General features: G+C 42.2%; 1 protein-coding gene across 1 annotated transcript in view; it reads right to left on the bottom strand.

Annotated features, from left to right (window-relative positions):
* The window catches only part of SETD7 (SET domain containing 7, histone lysine methyltransferase), a 172,631-nt gene that overhangs the window by 54,870 nt on the left and 94,310 nt on the right, over positions 1-23,451 (bottom strand). The window contains exon 3 of the mRNA XM_086962101.1: positions 9,780-9,981. Coding sequence (XP_086818227.1) covers positions 9,780-9,981 — 202 coding nt within the window. The remainder of the gene's footprint in view (positions 1-9,779; positions 9,982-23,451) is intronic.

Below are 23,451 nucleotides of genomic sequence, written 5' to 3'. Positions count from 1 at the left end.
TGTAGACTTTCGAATCTCTCCAAAAACAATACAGCCTGAATGACAATGAACACTTTTGTTATCGGCAGATTAGACAAGCCCTTCTTGCCCTCATACCTAGAGGCACAGAGCTTCCGGAGGCTTCTCCCCTTGAGGACCGAGTGCTTGACAGTCACATCCCAGAAAAAAAATCTCCCTAGTATATAGGAAGCTTGTAAATAATATGGAAGACCCACTGGGGAGCATTAGAACAGCGTGGGGAGCGGACGGATTGGAGTTAGATGATGAAGTTAGGGTGGAGACTGTCTCCTCCCCCAAAGTGGTTGCGGTTCAGATGAGGCTTAGGTTGGTGCAACTTAAGATCCTACATTGATCATATATCACAGGGCCTAGACTAGTACACATGGGGCGAGCGGTGAGCGGAGACTGTAGGAAAGGTTGTGGAGAACTGGGCACTTTCATACACATCCTATGGCACTGTGAAGAGATACAAAATTATTGGATGAACGTACACGATGTGATCAAAGAAGTGCTGGGGGAGGAGATACGACCGGAAGCCCGGAGATGTATATTGAATGTATGGGAACTCACAGATTTGAATGTGTATTGGAAACAATGGGTGACGTTGGCATATATGGTGGCGAAGCGTAACATTGCTCAGTTGTGGGGAGCCAGCCAGTGACTGGTGTATGTTTAGGGAAAGGGCAGTGTATGTGGTTAGGGGTTGTCCGGAGAAGTGGGGGAAGATCTGGGGGGCCTGGAATAGTCATTGTGGCAATTTGTGTACACCCCTGACGAGACAAAGGGAAGTCGAAACACAGGACTCCCCGTGATCCCAAAATTTATGCATATTGTAATTTATGATTCTGTACGAATAAGAATTCGAACCCTGCAATGATGTTATATGTTGATCACCTGATGCTAATGTTTCATTTGTTTCTCTTAATAATAAAAATAAATATATATTAAAAAAAAGTCTAAGGATGATGATGAGGACATGGACAATTCCCCTAAGGGGAAATATGTTCAAGGTAAGGTTTTTTCGGACATGTTGGTCCATATTCGGAAAGTGCTGGGTTTTGACCCTCAGTCCTTATCTGATGAAGGGTTTTATTCCCAGTATAGTTCCTCTGTGGTGGATGACTTGCCCTTTCATGCTGTCCTAAAGGATATTCTGGCTATGGAATGGCTTAAAGGAGACAAGCAGAGAATTCCTCGCTTTCTGGGGAAGCAGTATCGCCTGGCAGACTTTGACACCCAGTACCCTCAGGTTCCTAAGGTCAATTCTCATATGTCCTCCATGGCTTCTTCTTCTTCTTCCTTTTTGACTTCGGCGGAGGTTTCCCTGGTGGACCCGGTTGAGCGGAAGGTGGAATTCGCTCTCAAGCGTTCTTATGCTGCTTCTCATTATGGGGTGCGTGCTAGCACCTATTCAGCCTATGCTTTGCAGGTCTTTCTCAAGAATTTTGAGAAATTGTTTGACTGTTTACAGGATCAAGGGGACCTACTCCTGTCTTGGCGCAGATGGGGGTCTTGGCACAGTTCCTCTCTGATGTGACTTTTGATTCTTTGCGGACCTTCTCCTCGGCTGACGGGGCAGCAGTGGCAGGTAGGAGGTATCTCCTGATCAAGCCTTGGCGTCTTAATGCTGCTCAGAAGGCCTTGGTCCTTAAGCTGCCTTTTGAGGGTCCACATCTCTTTGGGGACGATTTGAACATGATGGTGCAGCGGTCTGCGGAGGATAAAAAGATGTTGAAACCTTTTCAGCCTGTACCGAAGAAGAAATCCTTTTTCCATAAGCAGGGGCTTCAAGGGGCTTTGTCTTCTCAGCCCTTTCATGTTCGGGCCCGTGGTTGGGGGACTGTGTTCCGTTAGAAGTCCTGGCCTCAGCAACAGCAGCCTCCCCTGGGTTCTGGACAAATGTGACTGTGCCATGGTTGGGGCTCAGCTCTGGGGTTTTTTGACCCGTTAGTCTAGTCTGATTTCTGACCAGTGGGTCTTGTCTGTCATCAGAATGGGTTACTAGATTCCCTCCCGGGGCCCTCCACCATTTGGACTATTTTCGGGATACCCCTTTATCAAGAGACCCCGTACGGCAATCTGCCATGTTGTCAGGCATCACCCTGTTGTTGTTAAAGCAGTATATTGTGCCCTTTCCAGTGGAGGAGAGGGGCGTGGGGTTCTATTCCACTCTGTTTCTGGTCCCAAAACCCTATGGTTCCTTCCAACCAATTTGGAATCCCCGGGCTTTGAGCAAGTTGGTGCGGCTGGATCATTTTTGGATGGTCACCTTGCAGTCCGTTATTCCCCTCATTCAGGAGGGTGGTTTTTTGGCTTCTCTGGACTTGGAAGACGCCTATTTTCACATTCCTGTCCATCCAGCCAGTCAGTGGCTCCTGAGGTTTGCGGTGCAAGGGATGCATTCCAGTTTCAGGTGTTGCCTTTTGGCCTCCCCACTGCTCCCAGGACTTTCACCAAGGTGTTGGCTCCTGCTGTGGGTGTTTTGCTCCATCAGAATTTCTCTGTGTTTCCCTATATTGATGATTGTCTGATCTCTGCTTCCTCCTTTCCTAAGGCTCTTCTGGCAGTGGAAGCTACGTTGGCCTTGTTCCAGGATCTGGTGTTCAAGTCGAATCTGGCCATGTCTCATCTGGTTCCTGTTCAGAGACTTCAGTTCATCTGGGATCTGTTTGACACCATTCTGGGGTGGTTTTTCTCCCTCCTGTTCAGATCCTTTCCCTGCAGACTCTGTTGCGGGACCTGTTGAGTCGCCCTTCTGCCCCAGTCCCGGGGTTGATGGCTGCCACCACACCAGTTGTTCCTTGGGCTCGCCTGCGGCTCAAGGCCTTGGTAAATCCTCTGTTGGCTCGGTGGGACCCCTCCAGGGCAGGTTACGATACTCTGGTTCCTCTCTCTCCTATTCTAGTTCGGGTCTTGGACTGGTGGCTTTGCACTCCCAATCTGGAGAAAAGGGGTGTGTTTTCCGGTCCCTCCTCCCCTCTTGTTAACTACGGATGCCAGTCTTTGGTGTTGGGGAGCCATGTTGGGGTCCTTGGAGGTCAATGGTCAGTGGTCTCAGGGGGAGAGCGCTCGTTCCTCGAACTGTCGAGAGTTGGCGGCCATTTGGGAGGCGGTGCAGTTCTTTCAGGTTCCTCTCCACGGGGCATCTGTTAGTTTGTACTGACAATCAGTTGGCTTGTTGTTACTTGAACCACCAGGGGGGACCAGGTGGCTTTCATGATTTGTCCCTGGGCAAATTCTCGCCTGTTGGCATTGAGGGCTGTTTGCATTCAGAGGCCTCTGAACTTTCATGCGGAGAACATGAGCCGCAACCTTGTGTTCTCTGTTCTGTACCATCTATCTGTTCCTCTGTTCCGGGACCTTTGTCATCGGTTCGAGACTCCATGGACCAATCTCTTTGCCGCCCCTCACAACGCTCCTCTCCCCAGGTTTTGTTTGGAGGTAGTGTGTCCTCAGGCTTGGGTGGTGGATGCTCTTTCAATTCCCTGGCCTTCGGGCCTTCTGTATGTCTTCTCTCCTAATACCCTCCTCCCAAGGGTGCTGAGTGCTGCAGAAGATTCAGGGGGAGAAAGTGTCTGTGCTGTTGATTGCTCATTTTTGGCCTCATCGCCTTTGGTTTCCTCTCCTGATGCAGCTGGCCATCACCTCTGCTCGGCTGCTGAGTGAGTTGCGTGCTTTGCTTATCTCCTTCCCTTATTTGCAGTTCCTGCTGGCTAGGGTTGTTTTGCAGCTTGGCCCGGCCTTTCTGCGTAAGGTTTCTTCCAAGTTCCATTTGCAGCAGGAGGTGATCTTCCTAATATACCTAGAGAGGGGGATCCCATTATTCCTTCTTCTTTGGATGTTCGCAGGGATCTTCAGATTTACATATAGCGTACTCTGGGGTTTCGGCTTTCTCCTGCCCTGTTTGTCTCCTGTGGGGGTGTGGCTAAAGGTAAAAAGTGTTCGACCTCTACCATCAGTCGGTGGGTACGTTTTGGGGTCTGCCAGTCCTATTAGTCTGTAGGTCTGTCTCCTCTGTCTCAGGCGCAGGGTCGTTTAACTCGTTCTGTGTCTGCTTCCTGGGCTGAGACGGCGGGGGTCTCTATCCAGGAGATTTATAGAACGGCCACTTGGCAATCCTATCACACGTTTGTCTGCATTATCGCCTTGATGTTTTACATGCCTCTGTCGAAAGTTTTGCTGTTGGCATTTTGAACACTGCTGTTCCTTCATCATTTGTTTGATTACATTTTGTATTTTTGCAAGGATCGCTGGTGTCTTGCGTTTTTCATTCTTGGTTCTCTGCTTGTGAGTCCCTCACTATGCTAGGACTGGGACGTGGAGGACCTATGAGGGGGTAATGTCTTGTTACTTACAGGTAATCTTCATTACCCCGATTAGGGTCCTCCTCATCCCAGTCCTCTTCCCTCCTTCCCTCCCTCCCGCTGTGTTTGTGGGCATGGCGGTGGATGGGAGGGGATTATGTGACCTTTGACATAAGTTTATGATTGGCTATTGGGAGGCAGGACTGCCTCATTATATTAGGACTGGAACGAGGAGGGCCCTAATCGGGGTAATGAAGATTACCGGTAAGTAAAAAGGCATTTGCAGCCTTCATCTCCCAGGAATGGAAAGCCGTAGATTGTATATGTCACACTGTGTTTTGGGATGCACCATGTTAGAATGGTGTGCACCCGGAATGTCGACCTTAGAATATCAATGGGACACAATATCAAGGACAAGATATCACAAAATAAAAATATCAACAGCTAAGGAAGTCTAGATTTTCTATATCTAACTTCAATTATTACCTACACAGTACATATATCTTCAATGTTTGTAAATGTGTCATTAGGAATATTAAATCTATACTTCCCTGTATTGCACTTACTTTTTCATAGTTTGTTACTCCATATTCTGTCCTTGATATTCTTATACCACAATATTTTGGGAGTTCATATTCAGTATTACTGTCATTAAAGAAATCACTATCAAACCAACACTCCCTGACTGCACATCAACCCACTCCATGATGCCTTTGTTTTATTTGTTAGAACATTCTGTCCTCTGGTGGCAGAATGTTGTAATAGCCTTAGAGCCCTCCGTAGCATGCTCTACCGGCACTAAAGTCTCTCCCTTGTTAAAGGCCCTTGCCTTTGGCTTGGACTCCAGAATCTATGTCCATTTGAAGAGCAAGCGACGAGTCATATACATTATTTCAATTGTATTAGATTTTCAAACTTGCAAGGGAAGTAAATGCTATCGTTGGGAAGGCTACCATCATTACATTGGGCCCTATTCTGAAAGAAATTTGAGTATCTGAACATATATATCTAAGACCTGGGTGCAGATTTATGACTTTACAGAATTCATGACAATTTCCAGAACTATGCATAAAAACATGCTACAATCACTTGTCTCAAGGTATTCTCTGAAAAACGTTTGTGGTATTCTCTGAAAAACGTTTTTGAATAAAATGTTTGCATAAACAAATATACACCTATGTATGTGCCCAAGGCAATTTCTGCAAAGCAATAGCAAACGCACTTACTAAGTTTCAATTTCCACTGAAGAAATACTTTTGTCCATGGATAAACCCCGTTCCTCAGAGCCCCACCAATGTACTGGCTGTCCCATTCCCATCCTCATGGGGGATTTACTACTGTCCTGTCAGACTTCTTTGTGGGGAAATATTTTTAAAAAGGCCGATTTGAATACCCATGACCATGTACGTTTAAGGGTGTACACAATCTCAAGGATGTACCAGCCAAAGAATACCTACTTCCAACTCACTCCCTGCCCATGAATGGATAATGTCTAATGAAAATTCATTGTGTAAGTAAATATTGTTGTGCTTGCTAAAGCAACTTTTCAGAATTACAAGAGGCTAATTGCGTGTGTAGGCTAAACATGCATATATAAAATAATTTTGTGAATCAGGACCCCCTGAGTTTGAAAGCTAAATAGGGCCCTAGTCACAATCTCTATTTTGTAGTACCTGTAGTAATACTGCAGTAGTATTTTTAAAGTACTATAAATGCAATTCAGAAATAGGCAACTGTAAATCTACACCTCACCTATCTTTTCTATGGGAAGATCCTCACACATATACGTTCACAACTTAGGGCCCAATTACGATCTCGCTAGGAAGGCATTCTTACGGGGTCCGGAACGAGCACATCCGATTCGGAGCTGACGTTTCACACCGAATCGTCCCCCGTTCCAAACAACCAAGTGCGATGCAAAGATCTCGTCCGCGTTGACCGATTCGTTTCCGAACCCGATCCTCTCAGTCTGAGTCGTTCGGAGCCGAATCATGCCGAGATCGTAATCAGCCCCAAACAAGTGAATGTGGGAGGTACCAGGGGTACTGGCTGAAAACTGGATCATATTTACTACAAAATAGGTGTGGTTTAGGGAGGAGTAAGGAGAGGTTAAAAGAGGTTTGGGGGATGCTTAGAGAGAGACGTGCACCCACCCACAAGAGACTAAGCCCATTCTTATTCACAGACTGCACTTCTAAAGTTGCTACAGCCAAAAAAGACTCAAAACTGTAGTAAATATGCTTTAGCTCAGGGCTGGAGTAAGTCCTGCACCCCACATTGCCAATCACTGATACTGAAACACCCTCTTATAGGAAATAATGAAGGAAGGGGCTTAAAATAAAACTCCATGTCAAATAATGTTAAATTAAACTAAACGATTCAAAATAGTAAAACAAATACATTTATTTCAATGTTAAAAAACATTTATGTTAAAAACATATGAAACTAAATTAACATTACTTTAAGATATATGAACAAAGCAATCCTACCTAAATTCAAATATATTAATTATTATGTATCAAGAATGATTAAAAGTGATGTACAGAATTAGACGTAATTTCATTACATTTCAATAACGATTAATGTAACATTGATTTTCAAATGTTAATAAGTTTGTTCAAATACATAAAAATTACATTAAAAAGCATATTTTATATTGATATATTTGTTTACTATTAAATTCACTTTATTTACATGTTTAACTATTTTAAATAATTTCATTTTATTTGACATCATTTGCTCCGGGGTTCCATTTTAAGTCCCTACTGCCAATACTTTCTATGGGATGATGATGCAGTATCAGTGGTAGATCCTGTGTGGCTCTGGAGCTTCCTTGAGGGACATCGCTTGGAAGCCAGAAAGGAGCGGATTAATCCCCCATGAGATCTTTGTTGGTTTCTTTCAAACAATACCACAGCATTGGGTCTATTTTCGCGATAGTAACTATAGAAGGCTGCTTGATTAAATAAGAAAGTATAGTATTTAGCACATTTTCTTCAACATAAGATGAACTGTCTCGATGTCCCTCTAAGATTATGAAGGCCTACACTTTGTCTAAAGGCAATCAGGAGTAACTTAGGCCTGGATGACAATGACTATGAAGTAAAGTTTATAGTCCGAATTCAGATACACTTTTTGAATCAGAAGACAAAGTTAACGATTTAAACATAGAAAATGGATGTAGTTGACATTGGTAACCACTGTTAAAGAAAAACTCTGACGAAGGCTCTGCCAAAACGCGTTGGTAGATGACCATCTTGACCAATGTTCAGAGATTGGATTTTATGATATCATCCTTATTCCAGCTCTTGTATCTATATATTTGTATTGAGTGCTTAATAATTGACAACTATGCTCTAAGTACGGTTGTAGTTTAAAGTAGGGTCTCCTGTTGTGTACTATTCGGTGGTTCAAACTAAAAAAGTTTTTTAAGTATAATCATGCTTCAATTCAACATTGTTTATATACTGTTTTATCATATGTAAATAGCTGCTTTGTATGTCAAATGCCCTAATAATGAATCTAATAAGATATCAAAATAATACATCAAAAATATTTTTTCTATAATTGAGTCTGTGTATTTTGATTGTAATATAGGTAGCCAGGTTGTGAGTTTCTAGTACAAAGATTATCCAGCACTGAGCCCGGTGCAGCTTGTTTTCCAATAATACTGTTTTCCTTGACAGGGTTGTATCCATTAGTCAGGGGGCCCATTGTCTTTCCCATAGTAAAATAATGGTTCTGGAACTACTACTGCACCTTTTTGGCTGTAGTAACTTTACACTTGTAAATTTGGCTCCACTCCCTCTTTCAGAGGGTGAAGGCTTGTAAGACTACACTATTGAGTAACTTTACATTTGTAAATGGTGAATTGCCCAAAATAGTAAAGTTACTCAAAAGTATAAGGGTAAACTTATATGCGTAGATTTAATCATGTGTAAGTTTACCTTTGCAAATAGGCCCCACAGTCAGGCCTACTCAGATTTTCTCAAATATAACACATTGAGCATCGAACTACACACTCTGAAGTAGCTTCTGGCAGGAAACGGCAACCAAATCCAAAGGAGTTGCTTCAATTTTCTTTGGGTATTAATCAAGGAACTGTGTGATAAAAGTGTTATATCTGTGTTGAAGATAATTCTAATTAACGTTGTCCACAATGGTTCTGGAAGTGTTGCCTTGTGGCAGCTGAATGTACCATCTAGCCTGCTCAAAAGGTGCCATGGGGAAGTGGCTAGGCTGTGCAGTGCCAGTGATGCGACTGTTCACCATGATTGAGTGAAGGAGGAAAACACACATTGGGAATGATCCAGTGGCTTTCCCTTTTTTAGAGCTCAATTTCATCTCGTCATTAACAGCACAGAGACCATATGCAGTGTCAGTATGCTGCATTTAAAGACCAAGAGTGACCTGACAGTTTTTATGCCAATGGAAAAGATTCCTTGAGACAGATAGGGAAGTGGAGTGGTCTTTAATGGTTATCTTTCTGATCTTATAACACACAGACAAGGGTTCTACCCTGTAACCACCTGACCATAAAATGCTTAATTCTGAAATTATCACTTTATAACCAAACTGCAAATATGCATAATTGTGTAATGAAAAAGTGTGTTCACAAATATGTAATAATGCACAAGTATAGTGTACAGGCATAATTACACGATCCCACCTCCATGTGCTCTGAATTGCACCCTTGTATTGGTAATCCAGTTTTAACAGTACACCATATAACATATCATAGTATGTAAAGCACCTTGTATTTGCTCTAACAAAAAGAGTCTCTATAAAGTTGAGTGCTGATCCAGAATTGAATATTGGGAACACTTGCTCATTATTGTCTCATTCATGAGTGCCAAGATCTTGGAAAACCCGCTCATGGTAAGGGGTACGGAATCAAAGCAATGGGTGATACTCTTCGGGCAGGTTAGTTGACGGGTAGAACTGTTATTGTTTCTGACTATCTGGATTTCATTCAATATTAAAATTAGACTGTTTTCAGAGGAAGTTTGGGAAGGAATGGAGAATCGGGTTTAGATAGGTATCTTTGTGTTGAGGTCACATTCAGTTTTCTTCACTGTTTATTCGCTTCTTACTATTGTCTTTTATAGGCAAACTGCTTTGGACAGTAGGGCACTCTGTTAGATGTTTACTGGCAGTGTGCAATCATCTTTGCTGGCACCGAAACAGAATCAATAACTTAAATATTGACAGATTCATTTTATGCAAAATATAAACTTATCCTCAGTACCCCAGAACAAAAAAAGGTATATTTTTTGACTTTCAAAAAGTGCAAGACAATTTCTGAGGATAAAATACGTAATACAATATAAAAAGAAATATTTTTTAATATACTTAGAAACCTGCCCAGATATCTTTAGACAGTGGTGTTTGCTGTAATGAAAGTCCCTTGAAGTGATTACCAGCTGAGTACATGGGCACTATATGTACAATGCAATTCCCTGAGGTCTAACTTACTGGGTAGTATATCCAACAGACGCCGTGTCGGTTATTGTCCCTGTACTGTCCTTTGAAGATCAGCCGTCCATCAGTATCATATTCTTGAGCTGGTCCATTCAGTTCTCCATCCATGTAGGTGCCATGTAGAGACCCTCCATCTTCATAGGTGTAAATACCCTGTCCCTGCAGAGCATCATCGACGTAAAAACCTTCCAAGGTACTGACAAGAAGAATAGATAATTTACCAATTTAATACTCATTGAAACATACTTGAGGAACCACACACACATAAACGCTACCACGTCACATTCTATTAAAGCAATTGTGTATGGAATTCAGAATTGAGATGCAATGTCAAAATGACTTTTATATGAAAATCCCTGGAACGTAATATGCAATTTGTCTCCTATCAATAAAAAAGTGACCGATTTAGGCAACCTGCTTCCATGAATGTTACCATTAAGTATGTAGACATACTGATTCAAAGCTACATCATGTAGAGCGAAAAATCTGAAAAGTCTAGGGATGGCTGAAGCAGAAGAAAGTACTCTGGGTTAAAGAGAACAAAATGAACTTACATAGTGTCTGAGTTTGAGCTTTGCTGTTAGGATATCTGTCCACCAGTTTGACAAATGTACCTCCTCTGATACAATAAAAGACGAAATGTCAAGGCATTTTTAACTCTCCACCAAAGTGGGGAAGATTTTGCAAGCAACATGGCAGCTCCTACCTCTAGAACAACCTATTTAGTCTAAGAAACGTAAAATGGAAATTACAATAATGCAAACATTGCACGGTGGAACTTTTATCATGTATGTGGGCATGCAAACTGTACCTAAGGAGTATAGGTACCCTGTCAGTTTCTGCATACCTAGTCTCTCTTATATGCATGGGGGGGGGGGGGTCTTTCTCAGCTTGTAATGAAGACAATGCTTTGAGTGAAAATGTGTTTCCAATGGCCGTCTTTGAGGGAGATAACTTTGGCAGGCATAGCATTAGACCAGCCTTCCTAGATTGTGCAACTGCTTCACGGCCATTCCTGGTGAAGTACCTGCCACACCTTGGCAGTACAGATGGCAAAGACAGTTGTAACTCTGCTGATGGGGTATCTGCCAGGTAGGAAACTCCTAAATAAGGGGGAGTTGACCGCTTTAGACATCAATGAAGTATGTCAGATTTTATAGGGAGGGGGGATCTCCATTAAAGCCCGCTTTTAAATCAGGATGTGTGTGTCTCTTTTACAGTGTCAGTGTAAATCTGTGTAAATTAGATAAAAACTCCTCTACCTCCAGAATAAAAAAAGGGCTGTCCTTCGATTAACTTCCATCAATATAATGAATTAAGAAATGTGTATACCGCTTAAATTTAGATGTCACATTCTTACAGAGTTGTATATTTGTTGACAATCTCAGAAGGAAAAATTACAATATACTAGAGTTGAATCAAAAACGGACACTAGAGAGCTTACAATTCTTAAATTAAAAAAAATATCTTAAAATCCTGTAGAAACCCCTTGAAACAAAGAGGCATCACTGGGCCACATTCTGCATTGATTTACAATACATTCACAGATTCACAATACCAAATTAGAGTTGATGCTGCTGTGCATTACCTTATTTATGTGGGCTAAAAAGTATTCATTCAAAAGTGGTAAACTTCATAAAATGTAAAACTGTAAAAGTGACATTACTTCACTGTCAGTTCTTAATACAAAATGCATTGTCCAACATCTATCTCTAGTGCATTAGTGTATGTTGTGCACATTTGTGGGGAAGCTAAAAAAAGGTACATAAAAATACATGAAGAGTAGTAACTGGATTGGGTGCGATTCTATTGTCAGTTATAATAGTTCAGATATCTGGAATTATATCCTGGAAGTTCAGATATAGATCCTCTTAAGCCTGTCAGTAAACTAATCACTGTTGGGCTTTAACCCGTTCCGTGCTCCCGTTGGCCAACGGCCGACTGGAGCACTCCCGCCCTGGTGCTGCGAACGACCGTTGGCCGACGCAGCCCCTCCCAATCTTTAGAACGCCCTCACCACGGCGGACTTGCTGCAGCGGTTAAGGCATTAAAAAATTATGTCAAACTGATAATTGACACTGGTTGGAACTTTTCTTAGATTTTTACGTTTAAGGAGGAAATATGAATTAAATGGTGTTCATAAATCTGAATCAACAATTTGAAACCTAGTCTCTAAATTTGACAATGAAAATATAGAGGACTGAATGGCAAGCAATTATGTTCTAGTAGTTTATCAACAAAGACATTACAAAAAGTTCATATCGAGTTGCATCAACAGTATTCCATTACTGTGTCACATTTTATTACAATTTCCATACACAACTTTACCTGTGTTGATATATTGCTGATCCCTCACTCCTTCGTAGCATTCATCCCTGCCTGTTCTCCTACCCTATTTGATTTTAAGTTGATGAAATATTTGCGCATGACCATAAATTCACATAGGTAATACATTTTACAAAGCTGTGAAGAGTATCAAGAGGCATGCACACTCTCAGTAGCAGCTGAGTGAAATAATGATTTGGAGGTTACACAGAGGGGAATGTATGATGGAACAAAGATTGCCTTTACCAAGCATGCATTAACAACGCAGTTTTTACTAAGCATCTACCACTACCATGCACATCTTTACCACGCATGTCATTACAGCAAACTTACATTGAGGTATATTATAAGTATTAGTGCCACGCTTACCATAACCACACATGGTATTACCAAGCATACCTTTACAATGCAATATATTTTAAAAATATCAAATAAATAATTTTAAAGTTATAAAAACAAAATTACTAATAAACAATGCAACATGACACAAAAAAGGCAGTATGTTAACATTCTGGTACTCATTTCCAACATTAATTAAATATTCAAAAAAATGTCAACATGTTAACCCTCAGAATACATATGTTTACATTTTTTTTAAAGTACTATAAAAGTCAAAAAAATATCATTTGTTTCAATGACGCAACAGTAAGAAAACCATTGCAGCAAAGTAACAGTTTGGTCTACATTTTCTGCATTAAGTAAATATTTTAAAGTCGACAGACATGAAAATAGATGTGTGTAGATTTTTCCCAGTCACATAGTTGCCCTTCCTTCATTTCAAGTATATGTATGTAACTTGTTGTAGGAGAGTAGGGTCTGCTTTCCTATGGTCACCCCAGATTTTTGCTTTTGCTTCACTGGTTTTAGACATAATGTGGCTGTGGACCTACTAATCAGACCAACAGCCTGCTGTTCTCTCTCTAAATTCACATCCATGTAATTTAGGTACATACCCAATTGGACATTGGTTCACCTTATCAGCCCCTGTACAGTGTACTATAGGTACCCAGGGCATAGGTGCATCCAAGGCCTACCAGGGGCTGCAGCATATATTTTGCCACCCCTGGCTGGATATCCAAACTGACACAACTGGCTGATCACTCAGCTGGGGCAAGGTTGTGTAATCACCCCTTGCTTAGATATAGTATACCTATATCTAAACCTATATCTGGACATATATATACCTATAAGTCACTCCTATGGCAGGCCTTAACAATCCTGAAGGCAGAGTGCTTGGTTTTATGTGAGATGGTGCTCTAGCATGAGCTGAGCCTGTCTGCAGCTGTCGGGACCAACTCCCTTAGCTGTTGCGGGATATTGCCATACCATATACTCTTAAGTGCATTATAATCCTCGCGGTTACTGCTAACTTTGGTTTGGCTTTATCAAAACATGTCATGTAGGGTGTCATACGCTTTGGAATACTACCCCCTCGCCAGTCCTGGTGACGGGGGTAGCATTCCACCCTTCTAGAGGGAGACGACATGTTACATTGCTTAAACGCGGTTAAATCTAACTAAGGCCCCAGCATCAAAAAATGGATGCTGCTGCCACAGACACGAGTCTGGCCTCCTGCTGCTGACCGAAACTCCGGCAGGGGAGGCCTGGACAATAGATATCCTGTCACAGGGAGGTGTCACACCACTCTAGACAGGAGATAGTGGATTGTAGCAGGGAGGGTTGAATGAAACTAGACACTGCCTGGGGAGCACAAGGCTTCCCATGCATAGTCCAGTTCAAACCGGTGCTGGGACACTCCAGTCCCAGCTCTGGCACGAAACTGGACAAAGGGAAAGGGGTGTAACCACCCCCTTCCTGGGTCCCACCCATAGGAGGGACTTAGCAGGTAATCCGGACCCTTGATTTGGAATAAATGTAGGAGCTGTGCCCAGGAGCATCAGATTATCCTGACTGAAACTTATGAAACGAAACTCTGGACCCTTCGACATCCCACTCGACGTGGAAGACTGAAGAATCTCCCTTGTGGTCAAGGAGTGACCACCCTGTGCAAACAGTCACCATCCAGCGCATCACCATTTGCTTTGTTGCAGTTCCCGCCGGAACTCGAGTGACAGAGATGGACAAGACCCAGCGTTCCTGCCTTCCAACAGCCCGATCCCCAGTCCCAGCGAATCTGAGACACGTGGAGGTGACCTGAAGTGTGGGGCCGGCCATCTTGGAAAAACTACAAAGTGCTGACTGTGCAGCTCCCGAGGCTCCCTCGATGCTGTGCATTGGGGGTTGAGAAGCCCCAGCCCGAGCAGCGTTTGCACCAAAGCTCTCCCCTCCACACTCACCGAGTGCTGCATGGGGCCCTTTTGCATTTTCCTGCTTGACGCATTGGTCCGGTCGCTTGCCCATTGGCTAGCGGCCCCAGTACCGATGAACCTTTGAATTTGCTCTGCTAGTTTGGTTGCTCTAGACTGGTCCTCACTCCCCTGAAAAGGAGCCACCGCTCTGACCTTGCTGGTCCGAGTGAGAAGCGATCTTCGAATCCTGCGTGGGTTGCATTTGCCAAGGTTTGTTAGCTCCAATCAGGAAGCCGATACCGCCGACAGTGAGAGTCTTTGTGGGACAGCTCGTGCTCCATGCCTGGTCATTGTCGATGCCCCAGAGTCCACGTGGCAGCGGAGTCAAGCTTCTCGACAACCACCTGATTGCGCCCGACATTGCCTGGTTCCCTCCTGGTTCAACTCTGAGGTAACTCTTGAACACCAGGGCTCCTGTAGTGGTTTACACCTCTAGTCTCGAAGTCTAAAGTTTTGTACTTCTAGTCCAGTCGGAAGACTCCTAAAACTGTAACTCGATAACTTTTACGCACCATTGACTTTGCATTGGTGCATGCTTGTACTTTTAGCGCTGCACCCGAATCCCGCGGGCTATTCCCGTCCTAACTGCTGTTAGTCCAGTGTAGTCCCAGCAATTCCCAAGGCCCCAGGCCTTACCACTGTTCGATTAGTGATACTTATACCACTTTTTTAATATATGGTTTGAGTGGCCACCAGCCTCATCCATAATTGTGCAACTTTCATATGTTTAACTGTGCTTTTGTTTAAACGCTTGTGCTTCTATACTCATAAAGAGTACAGAGGATTATTCTAGTAATAAATACATATATTTTTATAATATATAACTTGTGTGGTGTCCTTTCATTTGATATTACAGGATTGCATATGGTAAAACAGCTGGCTTCACATGCCCTCTTGAGTTTAGCCTGAAGGCTGCTTAGTCCATGCTACCCCTAGGATAGCTTGTCTATAAGGTTGACTTACAACCACCACCATAAGGGATTGTTTGGACTGATACAAGGTGCCCACAGAATTGTGGACATCATACATCAGGCCAATTTCTCACACTTCTCTCCAACCAAAATGGCTGTCGTGAAATGTGACGAAGGTAAAAAAATTGTTTTTTTTTTACCAACTGAATTAAATGTACTTTCAGTTCGATTTTAAACCACAATATAAAATACATTCAAAATCATGTTTTACTGTGAATTATGGAATACCACAAAAAAAACATAAATTCAGCTGTCAACCATTTTGTGCTCAGTGGTTACACTAACTTGTATCATGATCGTACACACCATCATTGAGAGCAGGATAGAGAAATAGAGATCTACAGCCAGTTGCAGACATTGCCATCTAGCTAGAAAAGTATAGGCTTGTCCAATAATGTCCTTAAATGATGCTAACATTATCTCACAAACAAGTTCATATTAATACATTTTTTTAAATGTACAGACTTTGAGAAAACAGACCACAGTGGACGTTTCAAGTCTGGTTACTAATTATACACCACCAGAAGGTAAAAAACTAAAACTTACCTTAAATATAATTATAAAAATGTTATGTTTTGAGGTAAAAAAATATTTGCTTCTTTAGTTTTGATCCTCGATAGTTACTAGGGTCCAAAATGTATATTCTAACTCTGCTGGGTACTTACCTCAGGGAAGGTGCTGGACAGTGACTGGGGGACAAATTTACTATTCTAACTCTGAAAAGTACTTACCTCAGGGAAGGTGCTGGACAGTGACTGGGGAAAAAAATTACTATTCTAACTCTGAAAAGTACTTACCTCAGGGAAGGTGCTGGACAGTGACTGGGGGACAAATTTACTATTCTAACTCCACCGGGTACTTACTTCAGGGAAGGTGCTGGACAGTGATTATGGGGAAAAATTACTATTCTAATTCCACTCGGTAATTACCTCAGGGAAGGTGCTGGGAAGTGACTGGGGGGTAAAATCTAAAAAGTTACACCACCAAATATTTACATTGTTTCTTTTCAAAAGACCCTATTATAAAACAATGATGTAGGAAAATTTTGTTTCTCAGAAATTTCACTGCATAGCGAATTGTGATTTTATTAAAGACAAGGAGGCTAGCATTCTGTGTTAACCTTTTGTTGCCACTTCCAAGCAGCCTTTGAAGAGACTCAAATAGGACTTCAATAACCAAACAATAGAATAAAACTAGGCAGTCCATAAATGTTCCCTGCCAGCCATCTTCTTCCTCTCTTGTTCTGAAGCCTTCACAATCCTATTTTTCATCCTTTAATCTGTATTTTAAACTCAATCATGATTCTCAATGCAGTGAGCATGAAATACCTTGAACAAATAAGAGACAAGAGACATTTTGCAAAACAAGAACAGTTAGTTTAATTAAACAGAGCAGCCGGGAGAACAGTTACAGCTGCAGGGTCTGTGGACTGTCTCAATTTACAATCAGTCGATGGCCTCCTTTTATACAGTTTATTGTAGGTAATAAAATAATTCACGCCGAGATTAGCGAGGGAGACTCCACATTTCCAGTACCCCGCTAAACACCCTGAATGAAAAATTCCATGCATTAAGAGTTTATGAAGTCCCCTGAGGAAGGGCGTTACGCTTGAAATGCATTGGGCAACACTAACAATGTGAAAAAATGTTTCTGAGACATGGAATATGTTGAACAGTCATGAATATAATGACATGCTTTGAACAAAATGTGAAATAAATGAATCATTCAACATCAAAGAAAGATTTGCACGAAAATTTATGAAAGTTTTAAAAGGAGTGCATGGATGGAATGCATCTTGTGTTCACAGGATACATAGTCTAATGGTGATATATCTTGATCTTGGAAGCCCAGCAAGATTACCATCCATTGCACCAACGACAGTATTACACTCATTTAACAACCTTCAAAACAACTACCCAGGAGTGCGGGACCCATAACAAATCATTTGCTTCTGAGATCTAATCAGGGGATGACCATAGATTTTGCTGCTAACTGAAAATACATAGAGGGCCGGAAGGGTATGATTTTCCTTAGAACGTTAATTTGGGGATTGGCTCCTCTGGTGGTTGCACTAATATGATCTTGTATGTTAAGATGATTGTCCAGGATAATGCCTGGAGATTGAGCAGAGTCATTAATGTGGGGGAGCATTTGAAAGCTGTGAGTTCTTTGTCCAATCTTCTATGGGGCCCAAGAGATTGTGAGGGTCAATCAAAATGAAGTCCGTTTTGAGGGTTTGGACATGAGGTGATTGCGATTCAGCCATTGTTGGGTTTTCAACAAAGTGCAACTGAGCACTTTGATATCTTTAGGTGAGGACATTTTCAGATACAATTGTATATCATCAGCATACATGTGGTAATGAATGTTTGAGTTCTTTAAAACATCTATAAGAGGTTCCATGATAAAGTTGAATAGCGAGTGTGGAGCCGTGAGTTATTCCAGTTCTTACAGGTGTAATGTCTGATAAAGAATGGTTGATTTGGATTTTCTGATTTCTGGTTTGAAAAAATTAAGGAAACCAGTTTAAAACCGGAGCAGATAACCCCATCCTAATTTCAAGGAGGTCAGTCATATTGTCATGTTTAACCGCATTAAACGCCGTTGAGAGATCAAGCAGTAGAAGTAGACCGAATTCATTCTTATCAAGCAATCTTAGTACATCATCGACAATATGTGTCAGAGCCATTTAGTGCTATGACCAGTTCTGAAACCAGATTGGTACTAATCTAGAAGTTGGAATTCTTCAATATAGTTGCAGAGTTGTAGTTGTGCACATTTCTTCAGAAGTTTTGCTAAATTAGGGTGACCTGTCCTATCTTTAGGTTATCAGGGACCATGCCCTGAGAGAGAGAGACGCTTTGATAATCTTTGTCCATTAAGGGAGTGTGGAAGATCCAAGCTCTTTGACAATCATAGTGGACACAGGATCATTAAAATGGTTAGGGGGGTTTTGTTGAAGTCATTATTGTGAGTATGCCAGTCTCATCAGGGATTTTGAAGGAGGAGAAAGTAACCTTAATTTTTGAAGTATATCTAGGACGAGGAGAGCTGACCATGTGCTGCACAGGGAGGAGACTGGGCTGGTCAAGGCTAATCAAACACTGAGGGGCTAGTTGCTTTCAATTTGTTGTCTTATTGAAGAAATTAGTGGAGAACTCATCATCATTAAGTAGTGTTCCCTTGTCTACAGAGTGTTGTTTAGAATGGCAAGTTGTTTGTTGTTTTATTTCAAAAGTTTTCAGGATCTGTTTTTTGCATTATGTTGTTGTCACCTGAAGTATTCTGCTTTTAGCCTTCGGATGTGTTTGTTGTAAGAACTTCTTTCTGCCCTCAGATGCTTGAGTTGAGAGCCAGATGGGGAGATTCTCCATGATCTCCCAGCAAGACGTAGAATGCTCCTTTCCTCGTTTAAATTGCCATTGAACCAGTGTTAGGACTGTCTGCTCAGTATTCTTTTCAGCTGTTTCAGAGCGATCTTGTCCAGAATATCTGTCATGGATGGGGTGTAATGGTCGGTAAGCTCATTTGCACTCATCATGTTTGTGGAAGGAGATGGGATGTTGTTGCTAATAGCAGTTAGCTCAGTAGAATCAATATTTCTCAGGTCTCTAGACCATTGTCTGGGTTTTGGTTGTTTCCCCTTTCTAGACAGCACCTCCCTGGATAAGGAAGGAGATTAAGTGGAGAGGTGTGGCTCACTGGTTAGAGGCGGCCGACCTGTATGCAGAGAATGGCCTGGGACCAGGGTTCAATTCCCAACGCGGCAGGGTCGTGGACCAGCGGTCAACGGACTCGATAATTCTCGCCTCAGTGCCTACTCTAACCAGGGAACACACTCGGTAACTCTGGGCATTAAGCTTGCCTCATCTCTACAACGGCCCCCCACAGATGCCGGGGATGCCTGGTTTCACCCTGGAGATACCCAGAAAGGGACCATCTCACAGGGAAAACCAGGACGGGTTCCCCAGCGGTCTACAGCGCCAGGACACTCGGGTAGAGTAACAGTGCGCTTTACAAGAATCCCACATTTACATTTACATTTACAAGTAGTGATCAGACCAGTCACATCAGGTTATGGATTAAAGTTGTATCAGGTTATTCTTGGTGAAGATTAGATCATGGGTAGAGCCTCTATTGTGTGTTGGGCCATTGCAAGATTGGGTGAGGTAGTGGTCCGTAAGGAAAGCCTTTAAGGTGTTATGAATGGGGTAATTTTATTAATTCTAGTGGATGTTGAAATGCCTCAGGAAGATATGATTGGTGTGATCTGAATTAGAGGAGATGGTCTCCATAATTTCTTTAAAAATAAGCAGGTTATTGTGTGGAGTTTACAGCCAGGTTTGTTATTGCTCCATATTTCTATACCTAGGTATTCACACAATGTCATTGTAGCCATTTTTGATTGTTTTAGGATGAGCATGGAGCTGTACAGGCATGCTATGCCACCACCAGTTTTCACGGATCTGTCATATCTGATGTTGTTGCAGTTGGGTGGTACTAAAATGTCAAAAGTGGAAGGGAATGCATCATTGAGCTATGTTTCAGTTAGGATAAGGAGGTCAAGGTCTTGAGCAAGAATGATGTCAGTGATGTCAGCTGTGTGTTTTACCGCAGATCTGCAATTAAGGAAAAAAGATCTTAGATAAGATTTGGTAACTGTCTCATGTTATGTCATGTGGACTTGTAGAAGATTAATATTGTTCATGGATCTATTGTTGTCAGTGGGTTCTTCTTGTGGGTTGGAAGGAATAGTCTGGATGGTGCTCTGTAATGGTGTCAAATCATTAGGTGTATTGGCATTTGATAGCAGAAGGGAGTGTATATCGACATCAGATAGGGGTTCAGTGATCCGTTGGGGTCTGGAGATAGGGTTGGAGTGGGGTCAAGATCTCACAAGCAATTTCAGTAAATTCTATTTAATCATTGAAACCTTGCGAGGGAAGTAAGGCCCTTCCATAGAGAGTGGAGTGAAATGGTTACTGTGAGGGGTTCCATTATACCTCGACGTCCCGTTAAGATTTATATGTTATTCGAACTTCAAGGTTTGTCCACAAAGTGATAGGGTTAATTATTATGGATGGAAACGTAGTGTGCCCTAGGGGGAATGTGTGCTCACTGGGGTAAGGGGAGGCCTGCAGCCCGGCGTGACCATCACTGCTGATGAAAGGAAAGTCTGGCAGTGGAGGGCTAGAAGACGGACTGCTGGGTGCGATGGTAGGATGAGAAGTAGGAAGTCGCTTAATAGATACAACATCAATGAGCATTCTCTGCTGTTGGGAGGCCTGATCTACTGAGTCGAAGGTTGGTGTGGGAGCTGTATGTGAAATCACCGGGTTGCTGCTGTTGATCAATCTCAGACACTGGTCTTCTATGATCTGAGGCCCTGTACCACTCCAGTAAGTGGGTAATTGGAGAAAGGCAGGAATCATAGTTAGGAAAGGTGATCTGGGACCATCAGTGCAGGTTCCGTATTGCCAAGACCAGGGGGGACAGATAGTGGCATAGGAGATAAGATGGAGGAAGGATGGGAAGATGCCTGAGTTTCAGTCCCTGAGTGGGGGGAGGGGTCTTGACTTTGAGAGGCAATGTGCTTTTGATCTTCATGAAAATCTTATCAGAACTCTTTAGATTGCGATCAGAAGATTGGATGAGAATGTTTCCATTGTTGTATAGGATGATGGTTGCCTCCGCATTGAAAACCACTGAATGTATCATGGTGATATCAAGCCCATGTGGTGTTTCCTTGATGTATTAATCTGGAACTTTGCAGCAATAGCTCTCCACCATTGTGCTCTTCTATTGGTAAAGAAGAAGATTAAATCAGTAACCACTGCTCCTTTATTAGCACAAAAATAGATGTCAGAAATGAGTGTTTCAGAGTTTTTTTTGGAATATTATGTTTGAAATTCTAGGGCACACTCTTAGATAGATAGGGGGGTAGATAATCTGACATGCATTATGGCCATCAGTGTCAGCAAACAATCCCTAGGCTTAGGTTGTTAGATTCCATATTAGCAGCGATGTCTAGAGTAGGACATTCTGTTGGTATTCCGGTGACTGGCCTCATACTTTGAGAGAGGAGTAACGCACCCTGGCATACTGCCGGTGAGGGTGAAGAGCTTGGACCAAGAATGGCAGTAAAAATCTCTATATTACCACAGAACAGGTCACTTATGAAAGCAGGCATTGCCCGCGGAAATTCGGAAACATTTGGGGTTACTGGACCCCCCCCCCTAGAGGTAGATGCGGGCCTAAACATACCCTTGAGACATAATTTTTGATCATTGTGAAGTATTGTTGATGTTGTTATGATGGTGTACTGAATTATGAAGCACAGTCACATTTAATTGTTCTGCTGACCTTTCGTGGAATCACTGTTGCTTCCATAATAATGTACTGTAGAAATGTCCTCCAAGCGACAGCTGTTATTGTTATTGTTCCAGTGATGCTAGATTTTTTATGTAAACTGAAAAGAATAAAAATAAAAAGATATTTGGAAGAAAAAATGGCAGTGCAAAGGACTGTCTGTATGAGGTGAGTCGATGTGCAGAGATAGCAACACTGTGCCACTGTAATAAAACCAATTGAATTGAGACTTAGAAAGTACAGAATCCTTCCTCCTAATATTATAGAGGAGTACAGCCAAGCAAGAAATCAAATTTTCCATCATAAAACTTGCGGGGGGAATTATCTGAGGGGTCAACCCAAGTACCCTTTAAAGATGGCCATTCTAGTAACAGTGATGCAAGGAATACTTATTTTATTTCAATCAAATGTGTTTGGCACACTGAGTGGTGTTTTACAATCTGTCGAATCGTGCTAAAAGTCCTATTTCAGTATCCATAGTTGAGGAACAGCCACCATCATGAGGAAGTAGTCGTGTCAATATTTATATAGTGGAAATCCTCCAAAATGATTTGTTTTAAATAGAAAAAAGGGAGCTAGCTATTTAAATTCCAATGCAGAATCTTTAACGTACAACTCCTCAAACAAATCAAATATCATTTTAAAGGGCCCAGCACGTCTAACAACTGGTCATCAAATTGCTTTATTGAATGTTCAAACTCTTTTTCCAGATCCCATCCTAATTTATATAGGTACATGATCAAAGGCAGGGTCCAAATTATGTGTTAGAGTCTCATTCTCACCTATCACAAGCCATGAGCATTCGGCCCTCATAAGCCTACTTTCCTCTCTTTCAAAAGGCTTATTACAAGTAAATTATTTACTATATTTTGCCACGTGAGACAGGGGTCACCATTCAGATCTGTTAGGATGTTTCATCTCCCTTGGATCAAATAACTTCTCACCTAGAGGGTCAGTCACAGTGCTTTTTGATACCTCTTTACTCCGGGTACTTGCATCCTATTCCTCATCAAATGAGTCTTTGTTATCCAAATCCAGAATGTACTCATCCTCATCATCATTATCATATGCAGGGTTTACCTGCCCATCTAATATCTCACGTGGGAAACACAGTCTACACAAGTCACTTGGGACTCCTCTCTTTTCATGTTGCACACCTAAGTGTTTCCTTTTTTTTTAAACATGTACCCCCTGGGCTTCTTATAACCCTATCTTCTCCATCTAATATAGAGAAGTATTCATCTTCCTCATTGCTATTATTTATTTATTTATTTGTGTATTTTGTAAAGTGCACAGCTGCCCCAACGGGGCGTCCCGGCGCTAATAGATCTGGTAACAGAAGACGCAAAATACCGGGTTATAAGCCAAAGAGGTGGGTCTTGAGGGACTTGCAAAATACGGATTCTGCCTGACATGCACGGAGGGCTATCGGGAGCTTATTCCAGCGCTGGGAAGCACAAACCTCAAATGTTTTCCCTCCCGAACGGGTTCGTTTAAATCTGGGGGTAACCAGAAGAAGTTGGAAATTCGAGCGCAGTGTTCGGGAGTTATGGTAGGGACATAAGCTAGTTTTCAAATGGGCTGGTACTTTACCATTCATAGCTCTATAGGCCAGTGTCATAGCTTTAAACTCACATCTCTTAGCGATGGGAAGCCAATGTATTCTGCGGAGGTGTGGGGTAATATGTTGTC

Source organism: Lissotriton vulgaris, chromosome 3_1 (assembly GCF_964263255.1).
Source record: "Lissotriton vulgaris chromosome 3_1, aLisVul1.2, whole genome shotgun sequence".
Classification (NCBI taxonomy): Eukaryota; Metazoa; Chordata; class Amphibia; order Caudata; family Salamandridae; genus Lissotriton; species Lissotriton vulgaris.
The sequence above is the reverse complement of the archived record's forward strand: the minus strand, read 5'-3'. Positions and strand labels throughout refer to the sequence as shown.